This window comes from Aquarana catesbeiana, linkage group LG04 (assembly GCF_042186555.1).
Source record: "Aquarana catesbeiana isolate 2022-GZ linkage group LG04, ASM4218655v1, whole genome shotgun sequence".
NCBI lineage: Eukaryota > Metazoa > Chordata > Amphibia > Anura > Ranidae > Aquarana > Aquarana catesbeiana.
Window position 1 is genome coordinate 210,690,311 of NC_133327.1, and position 25,115 is coordinate 210,715,425.

The window sequence follows — 25,115 nt, forward strand, 5'->3', positions numbered from 1 at the left end:
TAAATGGTATATACATTTTCAGACAATACTGTTAAGAAATGTGCTACTTTCCAAACGTTTCTGATGTGGCTTCAAGAAGGGATGAGCAAATATGAGAGATTGTTTTTCAATTTAAGAAAGAAACAAATAACATAACAAATAACAAATAAGAAGATTAAATACATTTAGCTGAAATGTTGCCATTTCCAGAATGCATTGGAGTCAACGAAAAAGTGAAATCAAGGAAGTTTCACATTATTTGGATATTTAAGAGTGCAGTTGGGTTTAAATTATTCTAAATTTTCTAATGAAGCTCTTTAAAGCAATCTTGAACCTGTTTTTGAGCAAAAAATTATTAACCTTAATTCTTTGTTTATATACAAAGTGATGTCATCCCTTTGACAGCACTGTCAAGAGGAATGCCTTCAGATTATGATAATGCATTCATTCTTCACAATTTTACAGTAAGGTTTACTGCATAACACTGATTTGTAGGTTGTTAAATAATACCCCTCTGCAATTTTAGATACTGTATATAACTTGTACTCTATTATACAGCAGTATTGCTTTCACTAAAGCTTTTTTATATCATAATTTCCACTTATAGACCTAAAGCGTAACTTCACTTTAAAGGGGAAGTTCCACTGTTAATGGGTTTGGAACTTATTTTATTTTTTTTTTTTTTTGGGGGGGGGGGGCTATGTATTTTTGGCAGGTACCCACTTTTGCTGCAATCACCTAGGCCAAGGGTCTTCAAACTATGGCCCTCCAGTTGTTCAAGAACTACAATTCCCATCATGCCTAGCCATGTCTGTGAATGTCAAAGTTTTACAATGCCTCATGAGATGTGTAGTCCGCAACAGCTGGAGGGCCGTAGTTTGAGGATCCCTGACCTAGGCAATTCCAGCAGAGGTTCTCACCCACCCCCAACCTCCTGGGACATGTCACAGACCCCAGGAGACTACGGAACAATTCACAGAGTGCAGCATGGTTCACGCATGCACAGTGGGGAGCCAGTTGTGACGCCACAAAGAATCACAGCCAGCTACCCACAGTCAACATGACAGTGCCAGGGACCCGAAGACTGACGAAGAACAGTACGGGTGAGGACAGCTCTGGATCCCTGGACAGGTAAGTGTCTCTTTATTACAAATCAGAAGCTACAGTATTTGTAGCTGCTGACTTTTTTTTTTTTAAACGACAAAAGGTCCTCTTTACCATGACAATGATAGTTAGCCATTGAGTTCAACCAATATAAATGAACAAATAAACATAAAACCACCAAAAATCTAGATGCATAGTTGATCTAGAGGAAGGCAAATAATCCTTATAAAGCACGTCCAATTTGCAAAAAGGGAACAAAAATTCCTTTGTGATCTTTTAAAGCAATCAAATATTCCCTAGATTCCCAATCTCCATGTTATATTACTTATAAATGTTAATATCCAGTAACATTTGGTGCATTTAGGAACACATCCAGTGTCATTTTAAAACTGAGCTGTTTAGAATTAGTTCCCGAGGGAGTCTTTTTTTTATGGATCCTACAGTGAAAAAATCTCTGTATGCAGAGGTTACATCTATTTCCCTCCAAATGCAAAGAGTGCCCCCTTGTCCATTGCAATGAGATTAAACTAAATAATCTTGCACCATGTTCACTATGTAAATCATTTATGTATTTGAACATTAGTGCCCATATTCCCACCTTAAATGCCCTTTCTCAAGGGAGAAAAAATTCAGTTCAGGTAATTATAGCTGAGCTCCTCCAGGCCTCTTATCAGTCTATCTGCAATCTCTCCAATTCCCCCAAACATCTGTTTGAAACTGGTGCCCAAAATTAAACTGCATATTCCAGTTAAGGTCTTACTAATGCTTTGTACAAGGGTCAAATTATTTCCCTCTCTCTAAAAATTATTACAAGAAAATATTTTGCTTGCTTTAGAAACCATAGATTGGCATTGCATGCTATTATTATTATTATTATGCACTTTCACACTAATCAGTTTTTATTCAGTTTTTGCCTTACCAAAAGCGGAAGAAAAATGCATGACCATTAACCACTTGCTTACTGGGCACATATACCCCCTTCCTGCCCAGGCCAATTTTAAGCTTTCAGTGCTGTCACTCTGTGAATGACAATTGCGTAGTCATGCTACACTGTACCCATATGACATTTTTATATATTTTCACACAAATAGAGTTTTCTTTTGGTGGTATTTAATCACCACTGGGTTTTTTATTTTTTGCTAAACAAATAAAAAGAAAAAAGACAGAAAAAATGGGATCGGCCCTTTACTCTGATCTGTGATCAGTCGGGTCCTAAGGACTCAGTTATCACAGAGTGGGCAGCACGAGCACGAAAGGACATCCATGTACGCCCTCCCAGCAATTTAAGCGCTTTCGGCTATAGCGCAGGCATCAAGTGGTTCAATTCTATGGAACTCTTCACACCAGTCAGTTGCAGGTCAGCTGCATTTTTAAAAGTCCTGAATTTTTCATGCATGTTTGGTGTGGTAAAAAAAACACACCAGAAATACATTTCCTCATTGAAATGCCACAAACATATCAAAAATGCACCCGCAGTCACGTTTTTGCTGCATTTCTATGACCTACTAGAAAACTCCTACATCTTTTTAGGTTGACTACTCCGGGTTTAGTCACCCTAAAATATATGAATGTATAATGAATGTATAATAAATGCATGTTCTAGTCCCCAAGTGCATACATTTACATTTATCCACATTTTTCACAATGTTTCCCAGTCAAACAGTGCACCAAGGTCTGCTTTTAAGTTGGAGACATCCTGTAAGGACGTTGTTCCACTATATAGCTTGGTACCATCTACAAATTGTCCAGTTGCGGAACTATCAGGGTTGCAGCAGTCGTACTTGCGACTGGGCCCTGCCGTTCTGCCGCTGTGGGGGGGCCCCAAGACCTGGAATCTCCCCCCGGCAATTCTGGCTGTCCATTTAGAATGCAGTGGGGGAGGTGGGAGGCAGCGATCAACAGCACTATGTTGTCCGTGGGTGGTGGGATCTCCCTGGGGCTTGTAGTTCTCTTCCCAAGTGTATACAGTGGATAGGGGAGGAGCCTCTGACCTGAGCATGTATCAGTTTCGCCCTTCAGTGTACAAGAGAGTCGCTCTGCTTGTACACTCTTACTCATACGTGCTGGGATCAGAGGCCACTCCCCTCTCCACTGTATACACTCAGTAAGAGAACTACAAGCCCCAGGGAGATCTCGCCGCCCGTGGACACCATAGAGCGGCCGATTGCTGCCTCCCACCTCCCCCCAGGTGGGGGGTACAGAGATGTGCTGGGGGTTGGAGGTGCACAGACAGCAGAGACCAGCCAGGTACAGGGGAACCTCTGGAAAGGGGAGGGCTGTCTGGGGACCCTGATGTAAGGAAGGGGTCCTCTGGGGACCCTGATGTAAGGGGGGGCTCTCTGGGGTCCCTGATGTAAGGGGGGGCTCTCTGGGGTCCCTGATGTAAGAGGGGGCTCTCTGGGGTCCCTGATGTAAGAGGGGGCTCTCTGGGGTCCCTGATGTAAGAGGGGGCTCTCTGGGGACCCTGATGTAAGAGGGGGCTCTCTGGGGACCCTGATGTAAGAGGGGGCTCTCTGGGGACCCTGATGTAAGAGGGGGCTCTCTGGGGACCCTGATGTAAGAGGGGGCTCTCTGGGGACCCTGATGTAAGAGGGGGCTCTCTGGGGACCCTGATGTAAGAGCATCACCTATGGAGATTTTTAAGTATTTTTAAGTTTGGCACCATTCCATGATTGTGCGCAATTTTAAAGCGTGACATGTTAGGTATCTATTTACTCGGCGTAACATCATCTTTCACATTATACAAAAAAATTGGGCTAACTTTACTGTTTTGTTATTTTTTAATTCATGAAACTGTTTTTCTTCCAAAAAAAAGGTGTTTTAAAAACTACTGCGCAAATACCGTGCGAGATAAAAAGTTGCAATGACCGCCATTTTATTCCCTAGGGTGTCTGCTAAAAAAAACATATATAATGTTTGGGGGTTCTGAGTAGCAAAAAAATTATGATTTTTACATGTAGGAGAGAAGTGCCAGAATAGGCCCGGTACCTTTATTAGCCTTCTGTGGGGAACAGCGTCAAATGCTTTTGCACTGTCTGAGTACTTTACATCCAAAGCCGCACCTTTGTTTAAAGTGTTATTAAACCCACATAAAAAAAAAACAATTGATAAATGCTATATTACACGCTGTTCATACTCACTCAGTCATCATGGGATTTGTTTTCTGTATTCTGCAGACTGCACATGCTAAGTTTGAAGTGAGTTTCTATGCTGAGCATTTCCTCCCTTTCACATCTGAGCAGCCCATGTGACTATAGAGCAGGGGTAGGCAACCTGGGGCCCTTCAGCTGTTGCAGAACTACAAGTCCCATCATCCCTCTGGGAGTAATTGTAACTGCCAGCCTTGAAATGCCTCATGGGAAATGTAGCTCTACAACAGCTGGAGGGCCCCAGGTTGCCTACCCTTGCTATAGAGTCACACATGTGGGTGTATACACAGTGGTAAATGATATCCCCCTCCTCCCTCCTCCTCCATGCCCACTAACCAGCTAAACACAATGGGGGTTTGGATATTACATGTAGATTAATGGAGGCTTCACCTCCCTGCTATTCTAAGACACAGGCTGCAGGTAAGGGACACAGCCTGGGACTGGCAGAAATCCATCCACACCATGTTATTTCCACAAAATAACAAAGATTTCATTTTAAATATTTATTTGTATGACACATTTAAAACAGTTTATTGATATTATTTTTTATATTTTACTATGTATTCCAAAGGCTGTTTTTTATTTTTATTTTGAACATGTGACCAGCAGAAGAAGACTAGAAGATCCTCCTGCTTATGTTTCCCCACAGACAGGCTGGGAAAGATCTGGGTCATATGACAGCTGCATATCGATTTGGAAAAAGGTACTTTTTTATTCTAATTTATTATAATAATTACAGTGCCATCATCCACATGCAGAAATAGAAGAGACAATGCAAATTAAACAGTGTGTGTTTAGTATCATTTTTTGTTTTCACTTACCTACTCATAAAAAGAAAACAGATTTGTTTGACAACTTCGTTTTTTCATGAATCTATGCTGTCTATTGCTTAATATAAAATGCAAAGACAGCCCCGGAAAATGTGCGTTTACCATAACTTTTTTTGTAAAATAAATAGTACTGCAATTGCCAATGTTTTTTTTGTATCATGGGAGTCTCATCACTTACCATAGCCCTCCTCCCATCTCCCCCCCTCAACCCTCCATCTCCCCATAAATGTATATCCTAGCACAGCAGATCCCCTTTTATTTATGCACAAATCATTCAGCATATAGTAAGTAGTGCAGTAAGTTGTACCCCAATAAAACGTCAGCCCAGTGTGCTAGAAACCCAAATCCTTCCCTCTTACACCAAGCCTTTAGTCATGCATTTTGCTCTTGTAAGTTAGTTTTTATTCTGTGTTGCATATGACACAAAAAATATTGCAGAGAATATAACCTTGTAGGTCCTTCCCTTCAATTTGCAGCCTCTGTCTCTGAATAGATTTTTGAGGATCCTCCATCTTTCATTGTTCTTTTTTTGGTCCCAACATGGACTAAGACAGCTGAGTCATGCTCAGCCCATCCCAGTAGCAATTTAGTTGAAGAAATTTGGCTGACAAATGAGTCCTGTTCATAGTTTCCTATTACCTCCAAATGTCTGCATTACCCTCACCACAATAACTCTGGGTTTGTCACCTACCTGCACATCTTCACCCAAATTGACAAATTTGTGTGGGTGCTCAAACACAGGACTAGCCTTTCTTCCCTGTGAGCCCCTGCCACTAAATACAATAACATTGCTTCAAACCAGATCATCCGTACTTTTTCTTTCACATCAACCCCATTAACTGACTGTTGAGTGAGCAAAGTTGTCGGTTCCCCTCAGTTTTGCAACTTGTTATTCTAGATCACAAATGTGAGCTTCCAGGAGGGCAACCTGATCACATCTGTCATAGTGGCATTTATCCTGGAGCTGTTGCTCTATTTATATATGCTGTATATGTGGCACACTGTGCATGAAGCAAAACCATCAACCTTGCTAGTACTGATTATACCAGTTACAATAATTAGATTACACGCAGAGAGTTTTACAATATTACTTATGGGTTGAAAACTCATGTGTTTTAAACATCACCTAATCAAATCCATTTAGTTCACAATTCCACTGTGAAAAAGTTTAAATGTGATTTGATACTTAACCAATCCCCTTAATTAGCAAGCTAAAAAGGCTAATAAGAACTATTCAAAAGTAATAAATAATAAAAGAAAAAAAAGATGTGTTTTTAAAGCTGATAGTAAAGAGTCAAAAAAAAAAAGAATGTGAAACACTTGTCTCAAAAACCCTCACCAAGCATGAGAGATATCTCACCAGATGCACAGGTCCTGTTTTTTAGCTCACATTTTCAAATCTACTGACTTCACAATCCTACAGTCTGATCTTTGATATAATTAATTCACTAACGCAAAAATCAGGGATGAATACTTACATTGGATACTGAAAAATTATATAAAATGTAGTTGCCTTTTTCAATGGTTTCTATGAAAGAAAACAAACAATACAAACATACTTTAGAAATGATGAAAGACAACTTAAATTATTAGGAACTGTATGCTGACATCCTATGATCGAGCACGTCCCAACCAGAAAATCTCAACAAACATGATCAAATAGGAGATTCCTTTATTCTGCTCTTTGTATAAAATATTGTTCGTCTACATGACTAATAGGAGGGGATGGACGCAGCCACACAATGTTTAGACTTTCAGGCAGGAAACTGCTTTTTAGAAACTTTTATGCTTCACGGAAAGGAAGGAAAATTGTATTGTGTTTTGGTTTTGTAATTCTTTCAACAGTTCCTTTTTAAAAACTTGTTCTGCTTTTTCCTTAGACTTTAGTTCTTAAAAAAAAAAAAAAAATTTGCACCGTGAATTTATTCATATGTCTAAATGCAAAAGTGAACACTAAAGCAAAATCATAATACGTATAATATATAATATGGTACAATAGTTTATATTTTATTTATGTGTTATTAATATGACCTCTTTTCAGGCTATACATATTAAAATTCTAACGTAGCTAGCTACCTTAGGTGTATGTTAGTGAATTTAAAGCTTACAGGTTTCCTCCCTGTAAAGTTAGTGAGACTGTGCTACCATCATGCAGTAAGGGTATCATTTAAGTAAATCAATTTAATTATTCTGCTCTGTAGTGTGAAAAAAGCAATGCTTCATACATACATAAACTGAATTACATGCAGACTATACAGGCATAAATACCCTTTGCGGATAAAAATGTTTAGCTGCCTTCCTCCACACTATTAAAGTAATCATTCAAAAATGTCCTATGAACTGGCAAGAAAATAGAAAGGTATTAGCCAGTATTGTAAACAGATATTTTAATATATTTTATTTTGAACTCTATTGATTCATTTTTACAAAATTATTTTTATGCAATTATGTATACTTAGGAAGAGTCATATGGGACTCCCCTGCAAATAATGATGATGTTTATGACTATACCATATCCTATTGTTCTAACTCGGACTGGGAGTTAGAGGAAGGGCAATGAGGGGAAGGATATAGGATATCTGAACTGTTTAATGAAACATGTTAAATAAAAGAACTTATTGACTAAACCAGACTGCAATGCACTGAAAACTCAAATAATACCAAAGAGTATACTGTACACAGGGCTTTTTTTCTTTAGGGAATAAGTGAAGGTACTCCCTCCTTCCAAGTCACCCCAAGCCCTGACTGTACATAATAGTAATGACAAATTATGAATACAAAACTTGTAGCCATTAATGCTTTTTCCTCCTTAAGAATGTCTGTTGGAAGTTGTAGAATATTTCTAATATCTAATATCATTATAAATCAGTTGTTCTCAAACTTTTTCTGTCATGCCCCCTCCCTTTGAAAGCAGTTGAACTTCCATTCCTTCCACCCCACCCTTACAAATGTTTTAGATCAGTCATATACTGTATATAATGAACCATTGTGACACCATCCAATATCTCAACTTACCTCTGACACCATCTAATAATACCACTGAAAAACCTCCTCCATCTGAAAAATATCCTCACCCCCGTGAAACCATTTGGTACCTCTTTTCACCCCTGTGACACCATCATGTACTTCTTTTCACCCATGACACCATCTGGTACTCCTTCTCACCCCTGTGACAACATTTATAGCAATCCCTCAGAAATTGGGCCTTCCTGTTAAAGGGACAGTCAATAACCTAAGCTACTCTACATAGATTCTATGGTATATGGCCAGTGTGCCAAATGGGATAAACAGCAAAAAAATTTTAACTGAACAAAATTCTTTGCTTCCAGTCAAAGTTGTCCAGGTTCCAAAAAAAGCAGAGTGTTGCCATGTACAGGATGTTTGCTCACCTTTTGCATTTATCAACTATAGCACCATCTTCATACCTTGTGGTTCATATTCAGGGCCGTGTTGTAGATTCTAGGGGATCTGTCTCCCTCCCACACATGAACTACCAGTGAGCCAAGGCAGAGATATTGTTTCATAGCATCCAGCCAGCTACTCCCATCTGACATACTGTGCTCTTATTTTTTTGGTGATTGCAACAATAAGCCCACAGTCAGATGTAGAGAAACTTGTGCCCAGTCAGTCCATCAATGATTAACATAGTTGGGAGCCCCATCCTCTAGGGGCAAGAGAAGTGAGCACAGACTCCCATAGTGGCATGGCACCCCCAATTTGAGAACCACTGTCATAAATCTTGATTGGCACCAGGAAAATAGTGCAAGACTAAACCTGGATCCCTTCCTTTCAGAGAAACACTCTTGTTATTTCCTTGCAGTGCGGCTGCAGTGTTAGTGATTACAAAGGTCAAGTGCCTGAACTACTAAACTAACCTGACCAGAGTTCTCTACCAATAGAAAAGACATACCTTACCCTGTGCAAATTTTAAATGTCCCACAATTTGACATATATGGCATGTTTGCCTAATGCAATTTTCCACACATATTTTGACATTCACTGTAGGCATATCAGGAGCAGCAGGAGCAAGAGTCAGCTACTTTATGTGTAATTTTTTTTCTTTTTTGTTTACTAATACTTTTAAGTTAAACGTTGGTATGTTTATAGGAAATCTTAACTATTACCATCTGGTATTTTGATTTCTAATATAATGTAGATATACAGTACATAGTCAATATGAATGGGCTCGATGTTCAAGTCAAACGTAAGTTCGACTCAAATATCAGCTGTTCGTTTGTTCGGCGAAGTTCACCGGCCGCAGAGCGCCCCATAATGCACTGCATGATTGCCATGATTGCAGTGCATTGACAGCTGCTGATTGGCTAAAGCGATGTGCTGTGAGAGCCATGATTGGCCAAAGGCTGCTTACACGGCAGCCATATATAGTGAATGAATGGAGATTAGGCAGGTAGTGTATATATAATACAGTGGAGAATAAATGGTATATATAATACAGTGCAGGGTATATAGTGCAGAGTATATAATACAGTGTATTGAAGTGGTTAAGGGGAACCCTATGACCGAATTAAGAAAAAAAACGGTGTGAGGTCCCCCCAAAATCCATAACAGGCCCTATGGGTCTGGTATAGATTTTAGGGGGAACTAAACACCAGAATAAAAAAAATAAAAAACAGCGTGGGGTCCATACCAGGCCCTTTGGTTTTGGCATAGATTTTTTATTTATTTTTTGAAAAATATTTATTGGGTTTTGTACATTACATTGGAATAGAGCTCATTAGCTCTGAAGCATGTATAATCATATAAACAATTGAAGTTTGATCATGAGTAGGGAAGAGAGGGCATGTGGGAGATATGGGGAATAGGGAGGATGATAGGGGAATCATATTTACCTGTACAACAATAATACAACAAAGTATTTCAGAACGAAACAACATCACAAACATTGGTTGGCATAGATTTTAAGGGGAACTCCACGCCAACATTTAAAAAAGAAATGGCGAGCGGTCCCCCCCAAAATTCATACCAGACTCTTATCTGAACATGCAGCCTGGCACGAGCGAGCACCTCCCCTTTCCTGAACCATACCAGGCCACTTGCCCTCAACATGGGGGGGGTGCTTTATGGTGCCACCCAAAGCACCTTGTCCCCATGTTGATGGGGACAAGGGCCTCTTCCCGACAACTGTGGACGGTGGTTGTCGGGGTCTGCGGACGGGGGGCTTATCGGAATCTGGAAGCCCCTTTTAACAAGGGGACCCCCAGATCCCGCCAACCCATGTGAATGGGTATCATTGTACCCCTACTCATTCATCAAAAAAAGTGTCAAAGAGTAAAAACCACAGACAGTTTTTGACAATTCCTTTATTCAAAATGAATAAATCCATCCATCTTTAATCACGCCGCCCGACTGACCCGAAAAATAGAAAAATTTAAAAAGCTCCACAGATACCCATTCGCATGGGGGGGCTGGATCTGGGGGCCCCCTTGTTAAAGGAGGCTTCCAGATTCCGATAAGCCTCCTACACACAGACCCGACAACCATCGGCCAGGGTTGTTGGGAAGAGACTCTTGTCCCCATGAACACGCACTCACCCCTCCATGTTGAGGGCATGTGGCCTGGTATGGTTTGGGGGGGCTTGCATGTCCCCCCCTATCCTGACCTCCAGGTTACATGCTCGGATAAGGGTCTGGTATAGATTTTGGGGGGGGGGGGATCCTATGCCAATTTTTTTTAAATGTTAGTGACCCAAAGGGCCTGGTATGGACTGGGGGTGGGGACCCCACACCGTTTTTTTCATTGATTTTTCATCTATATTGCCAAGAGTCGACAATACATTACAGCCGCGAGTTTACATTACATTTTTTCCTTTAGAAATGTCATTATTGCTGCAGCACTGTTCTACACCTCACACAGATGCGCCACTTTACAGGCAGACTAAGGGGACCCCAGGCATGATATTTAAAGGAATATTTAATTTTTATTATTTCAGTTTAAGCATTATTAACCACTTGCTGCCCGCCCGTCGTCATATGATGGCGGGACGGTGCAGCTGTTGTTCTGTGCCGCCGTCATATGATGGCGCAGCCTTCCAGGCAGCCCAGGGGGCGTGCGCGCTGGGGGCGGCGCGCGCGCGCCCGCCACATCGCTCGGGTCCCGGTGCGTGTGCCGCGATGTCCACCGGGCACCCGCGATTGCCCGGTAACCGAGTAGGACCGTGGATCTGTGTGTGTAAACACAGATCCATGTCCTGTCAGATGGGAGGAGACCGATGGTGTGTTCCTTGTACAGAGGAACACCGATCGGTCTCCTCCCCTTGTGAATCCCCTCCCCCCACAGTTAGAATCACTCCCTAGCAACACATTAACACCTACAGTGCCCCCTCCTGGTTAACCCCTTCACTGGCAGTCTCATTTATACAGTAATCAATGCATTTTTATAGCACGGATCACTGTATAAATGTGAATGGTCCCAAAAATGTGTCAAAATTGTTCGATGTGTCCGCCGCAATATTGCAGTCGCGATAAAAATCGCAGATCGCCGCCATTACTAGTAAAAAAATAATAATAATAAAAATGCTATAAATCTATTCCCTTATTTTGTAGACGCAATAACTTTTGCGCAAACTGATAAATATACGCTTATTGTGATATTTTTTACCAAAAATATGTAGAAGAATACGTATCGGCCTAAACTGAGGAAAAAATTTGTTTAAAAAAAAAAAAAATTTGGATACTTATTATGGCAAAAAGTAAAAAATTGTGTTTTTTTCAAACTTGTCACTCTTGTTTTGTTTATAGCACAAGAAATAAAAAACGCAGGGGTGATCAAATACCACCAAAAGAAAGCTCTATTAGTGGGGAAAAAATGATAAAAATTTCATTTGGGTACAGTGTAGTATAACCGCGCAATTGTTTTTCAAAATGCGACAGCGCTGAAAGCTGAAAATTGGCCTGGGCAGGAAAGGGGTGAAAATGCCCTGTATGGAAGTGGTTAAAATCACCGTTCCTGAAAGAACGATTGCTTTAAAAACTTTTTTTGCATTGATACATGTCCCCTAGGGCAGTATCCGGGTCCCCATACACTTTTTATGGCAATAACACGCATATAAGCCTTTAAAATTAGCACTTTTAAATGTTCATGTTCGTGTCCATTAGACTTTAATAGGGTTTGCATGTTCACTAGAACTTTTTGCCTGTTCGAGGTGTTCGGTTGCAAACTGAACCAGAGGGGTGTCCGGCCCATCCCATCCTGGTGACTAGCCTCAGGGTAACTTTACATTAAAATTACCAATGAAGCATTTAATACATGTATTCTCTGACCACAATAAGATAAAAAATAAAAAAGGCAACTTTATTGCTGAAACTACAAGGAACACTAAATTATTTGTAGCATCTACCTCTAGAGTCTAGATCATCCCAGAAGAATTCTCCTTTGGCTTTCTGTGCATCATCCAAAGCAATTAAAAGGCCAAGAGGATTTTTACGACTAAAACAAATTGACAATAAAAAGGTGTTATTATCATTTGCATATTAAAAACAATTTTATCAAGCAATATTGCATTTAAATAAGAATAAATAGGATTTAAATTGTAATGAAAAGAAATAAATAAATGCATGTATATTGTATAGTTTTTGCTAAAAAAATTTTGCACATATTGGGATTTTTCATTCAATAAAATAAGATTTTTGTACTTACTGTAAAATCCATTTCTTGGTGTTTATTAGGGACACAGGATTTCAGAGACCATTGTAAAGTGCCACAAACCATAACCCAATACCCAAAAGTCACATTCCAAGCTAGCCCCACAATTGTCCAGTCCAGAGAGGTCCAGGCATGGCCCCCAAAGCTACTGCTGAGCATACTCCAATCCAGCTGGCTATGTATAAAGACCAGCTCAGCAGCATATAGTGAAATATTGATTGAAGAAATAAAAATAGCTAACAAAAATGGCTAGACTTTTCTCAGCAGAGCTAAGCCATACTCTTAGGACACTAGCAAAAAACTGAGGTATGCTGGAAGTAGGAAGGATTATACAGGGCTGGCTTTTTTTTTTTTTTACCAGTGCCTAAGTTATGCTGTAGTCGACAGTACAACCCAATTGTCTCTGAATTTCTGTGTCCCTATATGAACAATAAGAAAGACTGTTCATTAACATGAAATAATTCTTAAGTGCAATAACACACAATAAGCATTTCACTTGCCGTAGTATGATCAGTACAACATGGATCTTTTGGCTGGTTTACTATGTATTTGCATAGTTAAGAATTATCATTTGCACTTGAGAATAAGTACCCTTTGTTGAATATAGCTGTTAATGTGTAAGGTTATGTTAATAGAAAGAGTGTTTCACAGATTATTGCTGAAGAAGTATGATGGCTGCCAGATCTGGCTCCCTTTTGAAAATACTAGTTGCCTGGCTATTACACTTACTCAGTAGCTTTAATACTTTCACTGGCCTGGAACAAGAATGTCAGGGAAGATAGGGAAGATCATAAAAGCTGTGGGGCTTGTCTGGAGAAGCCTGATATTACACCCATGATCCACTCTCGGATGCAATGCTTTACAGGCCCCTGCAGGAAATAATAAATGCACATTTTTTTCTGCAAGAATATGTGCATTTATTATTTTTTCTATAAAAAGGTGAACTTATCCTTTGGAAGAAGTTATGCAAATATCAAAATGCTTTGCTAGTCTGGAGGAGTGAGCATTCCTAGGCAGACTGCTTGCAGACTGCCCTAAGTAACGCCCACAGGTGATGCTGTGCTTCCATAATTGAGAGAACTGAAATCCAGTGAATGAAAGAGTAGGGTCAGACACAGTCAGTCTAGGGAGGATAGGCTAGATGTTGCTGGATGCCCTCCGGTCCAAAAATAAAATGGGCTCTATCTGATTTGCTGCAACATCTAATGTGCAGGATGAAAAATCATACTAAACATTTTTAGTACAACAGAAGAGACTGTACAACTGTGCAAAAGGTTAGAAAGGAATTGCTAGTTACTGTGTACTTTTACAGGGTGACACTGTGAATACACAGGTAGCAGTGTGCCAACGTTCCAATAGTGAACATTAGAGAAACCTAGCTAAAAAGACAGACTTTTTAGGCACACAGATAAGTCGTCTAAAAATAATAGATATTTTTTATTTGATAAACAATTGATTAAAAAGGTAAGTATAACATATAATTACATATAAAATTCATAGAAATGTTATTATAAGCCTCACACACAAGATCTGACACCACTTATTGTAATACCAATATACAGTAATGCATTGAAACAGACAGCATTTAGAATCCCCGAAGCACCATCCAAGTAAAGGAGGAATACTGTGGGTCAGGGTGTGTATTCAGGCACAAATTTTAGTCGCTTGACATGTTGCGCATACAGATACGCTTCTTCAGGAGCATAGCAGTCCTGTAGTTATCAGACGCGAAATAACTGGTATGATGTATTGTTGGTAGACAGATTGGTATAGATGTGTCCAGGGAGACAAATGAACACCAACACAGACCTAAAGCAACACAGGTGCTGGTGATAAAGCCAGCATTACTCTGATTGTGAAGTCTATTTAGACACTATAGAGGATTGGTCTGGAGGCTCACAGAGGTTAGCACCTCGGAATTTTTAGAGCCGCAGTGCGTAGTGTAGAGAGATCTCCTGGTCTCGCATCAGTGTCTGCAGTTTTTTTGCAATTTTATATGTACTTACATGTTATACTTACCTTTTTGATCAATTGTCTATCAAATAAAAACAATCTATTATTTTTAGACGACTTATCTGTGTGCCTAAAAAGTCCATCTTTTTAGCTAGGTTTCTCTAATGTGCATAAGGTTAGTTTAGCTTTAAAGCACTGAAGCGAGACAGCCACCATGAAAGCCAGGTCACTAGCATTGGTAGAATTAAACGTCATCAATGGCAGCCACCACATTTCTCTAGCAAAAAGTTTCTATTTTTTATTTTTTTTATCATCACGTGCTTAGGGAAAATCATGTAATAACAGTTGATTTGTAAATAATATAGAGCAAAATCACACTCAACCTGATTTACTGAACCTGATATGTATACACAGACCAACTTGTGTGCACATAATTAGGCTAATAATAATAATATAATACTGGTATTCAAGAATTTTAAATTGCATTTCATAACTACTGTATAGGTTGCTATATTGCTTAATGTACATTTTATTTAGGCATATATATTTCTTAAAAAACCTAACAGAACAGTAGATTTTTTGAAGTCTATTTGCACATATACTGTAACTCCTAACAAGTTTGACAGTAATGTTATATATTTTTTACAGGCATGAAAAGACAATATTATTTGTAACAAAACCTTTTGTTTTATGAGTGTTTAGTGGTTACGGGAGATAGTGGAAAATTCCTAAGACAACTTCCAAATCTTCCAATTACCAAACCAATGTTTTATAGGATCGTACCTAATTCTTATCTTTTCATGAACTGTAAAATGTATTTTTCCAGGCTATGACAGGATAATAAAACTGTTCACCTTTCTTGGAGACATTTAACTCTGACCAAATGTCAGACTTGACACGTAACATTTCTTTTATTGTGGTGTTTTGGGATTATGCCTGGATCAAGTTCAGCTGCACAAGCAACACCGATACAAAGAGCATGTACATTCATAGCAACAAAACTTTTCTGCTCCTTTTTTGTCCATCAAGTCATTTTTTATTTGCAAATACCTAACAGACCTCTGGGATGATTAATATCAGTCTGCTTGGAAACCATCTTTTGCATGAAAGTGACTGTGTAATGCTGAGATGTTGACATAATGCATAATGTTATGTCCATTTGAATACTTAAAGCAGTACTTTATATAACTGTAAGAGAATTATCCTTTTAACATAATTACTGATAAGATGCATTAGCATTCTACTAACTAATGGGGCTGAATTTGTAATAAGTCTGAATCATCTTTTAAGTTCTTTTTACACACTATTACTTGGGTCATTTAGGAAAAATGTACACGCTATAAAAGTGAAACACTGAATATTATACGCTCATTTTTACGATGGATTTACATTTTACTCATGGCACAAGAACCACATACTGCACCAAATCCATTTTAAGCATAAGACTGATAGTTGCGATTTAGACTGGAAGCAAACTAGAGAACACTGAGTGCCTATTCACACCTATTTATCCACATGTTACGCTGCAACACATAGGTGTGAATAGTTCACTTCCAGTCTAAAAAGACAACTGTGCATGAAATGTGCATTGCAATGCACAAGCAAACACAGTGTCTGCATATTAATTTTCTATGGGTTCTTAGCAAGATTCAAAAACACAAAATGTATCTGACCCATTTTTAGCCAAAGAAACACTCTACAACATGTGTATCCACATATATGCATTGTGGTTCATTGAAGGTTTTTTCCCCATATTTTATTTAAAGATATGTAGGACAATTAAAAAAAAAACATCCAGCAGAGGTAGATACAAAGCTGGTTGGTGAATTATAACAAAACAGTAACAACACAGATGGGCATATGCCCATACGAGAACATAAAAAAAGATGATAACAGGTAGGAAGTAACATAGGGTATGCTGTATTGTGGTGCCTTTCAATTCCTCAGCAATAGGATTGTTGGGGGGTCCAAAGCCCATGTTAGGGGGCAAGGTATCTAGTAATGGTCAGGGGTGTGGGAGGGAAAAATGGAGAAAAAAAGGGGGTTGAGGGAAGCGGATGGCAGGAACGGTAGGGAGGGGAAAGGAAGGAAAGGAAGGAAAGGAAGGAAAGGGAGGAGGCCCAAAGGAAATGCTGGCCGGCCCGCTACTTTACAATCAGTTCGGTGGTAAAAGCCTTATAAAGATAGTTACAGTCCCATAGTATGGCATATGAGAGAGTGGTGTTGTTTATACAAATCAGAGTCCAGAGGTGTAACTAGAACCTTTAGGACCCCAGTACAAGAAACCACAAAGGGCCCCCTGACTCCTGGCCAGGGCCCTTCCCACAGATCTTGGGGCCCTTTACTCCCATTGTAGGGTCCTTCATTATGGTCCTGCAGTGGGACCGTTTCACATGTTCTGCAGCAGGCCCCTTCCTGCTGTCTTGGAGCCCCTCACAGTGGTGGAACGCAAGGGTTCGGTCGTATTTCTGAACAGTAAGTGATCGGTATCAATCAGCAGATACAGACACACAGAGTACAGAGAGGGTGATCATACCGGCCAGGGGCAATTAGAGGAACAGATTCCCTGTATGCATCAGATGAGAGCAGCGGGAGGTAGACGACGATAAGCTGGCTTTCAGCTGCTGCAGGCTGAGCCATACAGGGGATCAGATTCTATAATTCCCCCCGCAAAACCTAATGTCCTAATGTGACAGGGAGGCCACATGGACACCCCTGGAGCAGGTGTCAGGTCGACGTTGCAACCACTGTCACCCCTGACGGTACGCTACTGTCCAAGTCTTTAAATAGGAACCATCTAGTCCAGGTGGACCGGCATTAGGACATAGTATGTCATGTGTATGAGTTCCTCCCACCTGATCGATTTGGCTAAACCAAATCAGAGATCTCCGGGCTGCGATCAATAACTGAGTGCAGTGAAAGTTGCTTTATTTACTGCACTGAGGGCCCACAAGAAATAAATGTGATGCCCTCCAAATTGCACACTCAATGCATGTTAACAATGAGCATCAATGCATACAAAAATGCATATTACCACATATGGTCATTTTGCCTTGATGTACTTTTTAATGTATTAAATCTTGTGTCTACATATAATTTGTGTAATACATTATATATATATATATATATATATATATATATATATATATATATATATATATATATATATATATATATATATATATATATATATATACACATACACATACACACACATACATATACACACACACACACACACACAGTGTATGTATATATATATATATATATATATATATATATATATATATATATATATATACACACACACACACACACACACACACACACACACACACACACACACACATACACATATACATACATACATATATACACATATACACACACACACACACATACACACACACACTTTTATAAAAATACTATAAATTTACTTTAATCAATACTAAATATACATTCCATCTGCATATTAACTGGTAACATCAGTCTCTTTTACTGTTGCCTTAGTGCATTGCATCTTGTTGCAAAGGAACTGCGAGTGTGCAGATACAGCAAAGAGCTGTTTATAGGTGGGAAAAAAATGGGTCATATACAAGTTAAAACTAGGGACTAAAGACATTAGATGGCAATGGGTAATCAGTATTTATTCCCCCTGAGAAGCATTTAATAGAAAAATCTGCAGGATACCTCTGTCTCTAGGCAACACAAAAACAGTCACAAGTTATAGAATGCAACCAAATATGTTTGGAAAAGTGATGTAAAGAAAGGAAAAAAAAAAGGTTTCAAACCATAATAACATTTGTGCCTTTGATGCCCAAGCTAACCAAGCATGTATGATGAATGGCGCATGATTTGCTTTGTTCCTGTTAAAATGATGACAGTATTTTTTTTTCAATATCCATGTCAGTTAATCCGAGGCTTCAGTTGATTTTCTAGATTTCCTTTGAAAAAAAAGCAGCTGTAATGTAAGGCTTTGTTCCTATGGGGCGTACATAACCATCCACCTGTGGAGGACCTTGTTTACTTGCATGGGAATGCACAGGTGTCCCATGCATCCCCGTACAGGAAGTCTCATTGCTGTCAAGTGGGGTGAAGTGGCTGCATAGACACTGCCACTGCTTCCAATGTGACATCTGTGTGGGTGAGTTTGGTGCCGTGCACCCACACACGCACATATGTATATTGGGTGAAGCGACTGTGTCCGTGCAGCTGCTGTGTCCCAATTGACAGCAATTGGACTGTCTGGACAAAACACCTGTGCATTCCTGTGAGGGTAAACATGGCCTTCCATGGGTGTATGGTTATATACTCCTGGTGTGAATGAGGCCTAAGTGGCCACTGATGGCCAAAGCTTTAGTTTCTGTTTTATAAATCAACTCCAATATATTGAAGCTATGTTACGTTTTTTTGTTAATATAAGCTTGCACAGAACATAATGACTACAATGTTGCTTATTTTAACACAGTCTAATCCGAAAAAAAAAAAAAAAAAAAAGAAGAAAAATAGTATTGCTAACTTAATGACTACAGATGGTACAATCTGAGTTCCACAAAAGGTACAGCATTTTCTGTTAAAAATAATTTATCCAGCATTTGTTCTCTCATATCTGAAATTTAAGTTACATTATGTACTTTCTTTTCTAAACAGATGAGAGCATTAAGCAATTGAATTTGGCCACAGAATGACAACAATAGTCTGTGATTAAAATGATAGAATGAGTCCAGAGGAAAGTTATATGAGGATACATAACAGACAGACTGGCAGAGCAAGCTGGTCTGCGGCCTTTCTCCTGCAGGTGCACAATTAGCGCAGATGATGATTGCATCTGACAGTCACTGAATTAAGTAATAGGAGTGTTATTGCTTCAGTGTGGTGCCAATAATAGTCACCATGTGCCAATCAAGCTTGTTTTTCATACCTGTATTCTGTAGTGCGAGCTGGTTGTTGAGTGGGGAATATGTAGCCTCCTCGGAGGTGAAGCCCAATTTTGTCTGCTGGGAGATACATAGACACGCGCTGCTTTCTAAATGAGGATTTTGCGCCCTGTGAAAAGATAGTGTTATTATATCGACTGTATATTCATGTATAACTTCTTTTCAACATCACTTTGGTCATAGAAATAGCAAAAATGTGCACAAAATTGGCCAAAACTACCATGGAAAGGGATGTGACTAAAGTACACTTAAATCATCATCAAAACTGGTTCAGTACATGAGGGGCCTAGGTTAATGTGTGGATACTAGTAAGTTTCTAGTAGACTAGTAAATAAGGAAAATACACAGAATGTTACTCCCATGAGCCACTTTAGTCACTTAAGGTAGTAATATTTTACTTTTCAGTTACAAAAAAAAAAAGCCATATAATTTACTTATTATACAGCCTTACTGCATAACCAACTGAATATAAAGGAAAACTATTTAAAAAGAAAGCAAATATGGCTTCCACATCAAAGGATTTATATTTTCTTTTTTTAATTTAAATAGGGTCATTTTATGATTACTGAAAAAATGATCAAAACTTCAACACTGTATATGTACAAATACAACACTGTACATGGGTGTGCTATTAGGACAACTATTACCAGTGCTATAGAAAATATCATATTCTATGCAGGAGACTATGGATTACCAATGTAATGTAATGCAAATTAGTAAAAAAATATTTGTTTACCGTCTCATAGTCATACCACACAGCATCAGGGATGTAAGCATCAGCATGTTCTGAGCCCTAAATTAGCAAACAATAAAAATGCAGTTTAAGAGATATATGGTTTTGCTTTGCAAAATATACTATTTTCAAATATGATTTGGTTTTGCGTATTATATTGCATCAAATTCCATGTGTATTTAGAGTCATCATGAGTCAGCAAGGGACATCAGTAAATTACTACAATGCCAATACACAGAGTCTATACAGGTGTAGCTGAAAAAGTTGTCTTTGTGTTCAGTTGTACTTTGCACAGGTTTACAGTTTCTATATCATGCAGTGCTTCTAATTGTCTTTGTGTTCAGTTGTAGTTTGCACAGGTTTACAGTTTCTATATCATGCAATGCTTCTAATTGTCTTTGTGTTCAGTTGTACTTTGCACAGGTTTACAGTTTCTATATCATGCAGTGCTTCTAATTGTCTTCGTGTTCAGTTGTACTTAGCCGCCTGACAAGTTGTGTCCCATTCTGTGCTACGGAACCATTCTAATAGGAGCGACGCAAGTCGCTCCGACTTGGCAAAAGGTTCCTGTAGTATTTTTGGGGTGACTTCAGGCGACTTGCATTGACTTCTATACAGAAGTCGTTTTGCAAGTCACCGCTGAAGTCGTGTGCAGGTTGCCTCGGTGAGTCGACCTGCAAGTCGTGCCACCCCTGTGTGAACCGGCAGTTATTGTCTTTGTGTTCAGTTGTACTTTGCACAGGTTTACAGTTTCTATATCATGCAGTGCTTCTAAATTGTCTTTGTGTTCAGTTGTACTTTGCACAGGTTTACAGTTTCTATATCCTGCAGTGCTTCCAATTGTCTTTGTGTTCAGTTGTACCTTGCACAGGTTAACAGTTTCTATATAGTGCAGTGCTTCTAATTGTCTTTGTGTTCAGTTGTACTTTGCACAGGTTTACAGTTTCTATATCATGCAGTGCTTCCAATTGTCTTTGTGTTCAGTTGTACCTTGCACAGGTTTACAGTTTCTATATCATGCAGTGCTTCCAATTGTCTTTGTGTTCGGTTGTACCTTGCACAGGTTAACAGTTTCTATATAGTGCAGTGCTTCTAATTGTCTTTGTGTTCAGTTGTACCTTGCACGGGTTAACAGTTTCTATATAGTGCAGTGCTTCTAATTGTCTTTGTGTTCAGTTGTACTTTGCACAGGTTTACAGTTTCTATATCATGCAGTGCTTCCAATTGTCTTTGTGTTCGGTTGTACCTTGCACAGGTTAACAGTTTCTATATAGTGCAGTGCTTCTAATTGTCTTTGTGTTCAGTTGTACCTTGCACAGGTTAACAGTTTCTATATAGTGCAGTGCTTCTAATTGTCTTTGTGTTCAGTTGTACTTTGCTCACGTATGAGTTCATTTAACAGAGGAGCTCTCAGATATTAAATAGAAAATGTAATGATGTTCAATGGCTATAATAAACTTTTAGCAAGCAAAGTCTGACATACCGAATAAAGAATAGGTGTAATTAGAAGACCGGGTCCCCAAAGAAATTGTTGATCTATTGCCCATGTTTCTTTATCAGAATAAAATCTGAAAAAAGGCAAAGGTTAAGGCAGGTTTAGTAGCTCTGTAAGGTTCATTCTATGTATGTACAGCTGTACCAATAACATGACTATAACTTGCCCTGTGTAAGGACTTGGGGCACTTTAGACAATCCAGGACTTTCACAGCAGTGGACAGAGTGCTTCATGGCAGGTAATATACCAAAGATGTACTTTAATAAACTTTAAAACTTAGCACAGAAATGCCTAAAGAAGGCAGTTTATACTTGCCCAAAGCTTTTATTTTCTCCCTGATATTGCTTTAGTACACAAGGGCCATTCTTTCTCCCTCTACCCAGAAGCTCTCTAAATGCTCAAATTTTTGGCTAAAAGGCTTAAAGTGGTAGTAAACCCTCTGCTTTTATTTTTACCTACAGGTAAGCCTAACATAATGTTTGAGGGCTTTGCACATTATTTCTTGTAGGTCAGTAATACAGAAATACAAAAAAACCCTGAATCCAAGGTCAAACTGTTCTTTCTGTAACTTGTGTTCTTGCTTTTCCAGGGTACTAAAGAAATACTGACACTTTAATCATATAATTGTGAGTTTTGGTGGGAGAGGAAATTTCATATTTAGTATTCAGCAGATAAAAAATGTATTTGTATATATTTACAGAATGGTCATTCAAAGGTATATTGCACTTTTAGCTAAATCTAAAGTTCTTGAAAGTTGAAACAATGCTCAAGAAGTTTTTGAAAGACTTACTCGTGGAGCAGCGGCCTCACCACCGTTTCTCCTCTAGTGTGAGCTTTGTAGAACAATGTGTAAAGGTATGGTAGCAGGGTGTAGCGGATGTTTAAGTAATGTCTTGATGTGTTCACAAGAAGAGAATCAGCACCATAAGAAGCAGGGTCTTGTGGCTGAAATACCAAAACTAGCTTAATTAAAAAAATCCCAAATCATAATACAATTAAAGCAAATTGACATATACGTTATTTAGTGCTCAATAGTGTAATGAGGAGAAACACACAGTTTAAAACAAAAATTACACTATTGCTTGCCAAAATTATGGTTAAGAACAGGTACAAAATCTTAGTGGTTAAAATAAAGTGAATGAACAGTTACAAATAAAAGGCAGCGGCTTTCTAGTGATGCAAATTAATAGAGTTCAATACTGTACATCCAGGTCCTTAAAGCGGTATTAACCACTTAAGCGCCGGACCATTTGGCTTGCCAAAGACCAGAGTACTTTTTGCGATTCGGCACTGCGTCGCTTTAACTGACAATTGCGCGGTCGTGCGACGTGGCTCTATTATTTTTTTACTTTTTGCTATAATAAATATCCCCCCAAAAAATATAAAAAAACCCATTTTTTTTTTCTCAGTTTAGGCCGATACGTATTCTTCTACATATTATGGCGAACACACCGGACAATTTTGACACATTTTTGGGACCATTCACATTTATACAGCGATCAGTACTATTAAAATTGCATTGATTACTGTGTAAATGTGACTGGCAGTGAAGGGGTTAACACTAGGTGGCGCTGTAGGGGTTAAGTGTGTCCTAGGGAGTGATGCTAACTGTGGGGGGGGGGCTACGTGTGAAACATCACTGATCACTGCTCAGGGAGCTGTGATCAGTGTCCTGTCACTAGGCAGAATGGGGAAATGCTTGTTTACATCAGCATTTCCCTGTTCTTCCTCTACGTGAGATGATCGCGGGTGTCCCCGCGGACATCGAGTCCATGGGACCTACGATCCTACTCGCGGAGCTCGCGGCGGTGAACACACAATGGCATGGCGGCAAATTCAAAGGGACCTATAGGTACGCCCATTGGCGCAGTTGTGACATTCTGTCGACGTATAAGTACATGCGGCAGTCGGGAACCGGTTAAACCAAAAACGTAATATATTGCAGCTTGCCAATCAGTAGATATAATGGCTGTATTCTTTTCCCCCCTGTTTTCACCTTGTGATCTGTCCAATAAAACACCTCCTGTATTATACAGACACCACTCTGGATGAAAGAGCACAGGAGCCCCTTTGGACAGCAGCATTGTCAGTCTGGGGGGAAGAAGGGTGTTAGAAGTACTAGCAGATTTAAACACACATTGAAGCTGAACTCCAGCTAACACTTTATAATCAGTTACAGCAAACACTGTTTTTCCTTTTGGGATAACAATTTTACATAAATAAATAAATGCTGATCATTTTAAGCACCCCTGCCAGTGTTAAATGATCCGTCTTATCCATGTAACTACAAGTGAGCATTTCTGTTGACTGGATCATCAGATGAAAACAGAAGAAAGAAACCCTAAAAAAGAAACTAATACAGCGCCAAACTAAACGCCAAACTAATACAGCACTTATATGGACATCACATCTAAGAATTGATAAGCTAAAAGATGTTTGCTTTTAGGTCTAATTTTACTTTAAGGGAGAACAAGAATTATTTTTTACAAAGGAAGGCAGGAGGTAAGAATAATATATCCATTATGTTTCTGAGTTTCAATGCTATGAAAATTTGCTGTACGCACACTCAATTTCCAGTCCCTGCATATTATTTGAATGAAAGTAGTTAACTCTGTTAAAGGCTAGGAGCTGAATTTAGACATTTGCAGAAAGAAAAAAAATGTTTTGTTTCTTTTCGTTATTTACATAAATTTGCTTGGTTAAATTTGTTAAACACGTTTAATTCATTTTCGGAATTTGATGTGTTTATACGATTCAAATTGATTCAAATTTTCGGAATTCGATTTGAATAGTTTTCAAATTAATTTCAAATTATTTTCAAATTTCCAAATTCAAAAAGTTTTCGAATTCAAATAGTTTCAAATAGTTTTCAAATTCGAAAAGTTTTCAAATTTGAATGGTTTTCAAATTTGAATAGTTTTCCAGTTTCCAAAGAGAATAAAACAGAGTATAAAATAAAGGAATGGAATAGAAAATAATATAACAGAAAGTAAAAGAATAGAATATAATAGAGAACCAGAAGAGAAACAGAACAGAGTAGAATAGAAAAGAATTGAATAGAAATAAATAGAATAAAATAGAATGAAAAAAGAATAGAATAGAATAGAAAGAATATAACCATTTTCTGAAGTTCGAATAGAAAAGAATAGAATAGAAAAGAATATGATTCAAAAAACAATAGAATAGAAATTCAAATTTAACCGCTTAGGGCCAGCCGCCGTCATTATACTGCGGCAGGTTGGCTCTTCTGCACGAATCGCCGTAGGTATACGT

The 25,115-nt window shown here is 38.8% G+C and overlaps 1 protein-coding gene across 3 annotated transcripts in view; it reads right to left on the minus strand.

The window, feature by feature from the left end:
• Positions 1–25,115, minus strand: part of SI (sucrase-isomaltase) — a 470,126-nt gene that overhangs the window by 272,288 nt on the left and 172,723 nt on the right. For all 3 annotated transcript variants that reach the window (XM_073626133.1, XM_073626134.1, XM_073626135.1), the window contains 6 exons: positions 22,633–22,787; positions 21,831–21,915; positions 20,351–20,407; positions 19,599–19,723; positions 12,420–12,508; positions 6,541–6,590 (listed from right to left, as the gene is read on the minus strand). In XM_073626133.1, the coding sequence (XP_073482234.1) occupies positions 6,541–6,590; positions 12,420–12,508; positions 19,599–19,723; positions 20,351–20,407; positions 21,831–21,915; positions 22,633–22,787 (561 nt within the window). The remainder of the gene's footprint in view (positions 1–6,540; positions 6,591–12,419; positions 12,509–19,598; positions 19,724–20,350; positions 20,408–21,830; positions 21,916–22,632; positions 22,788–25,115) is intronic.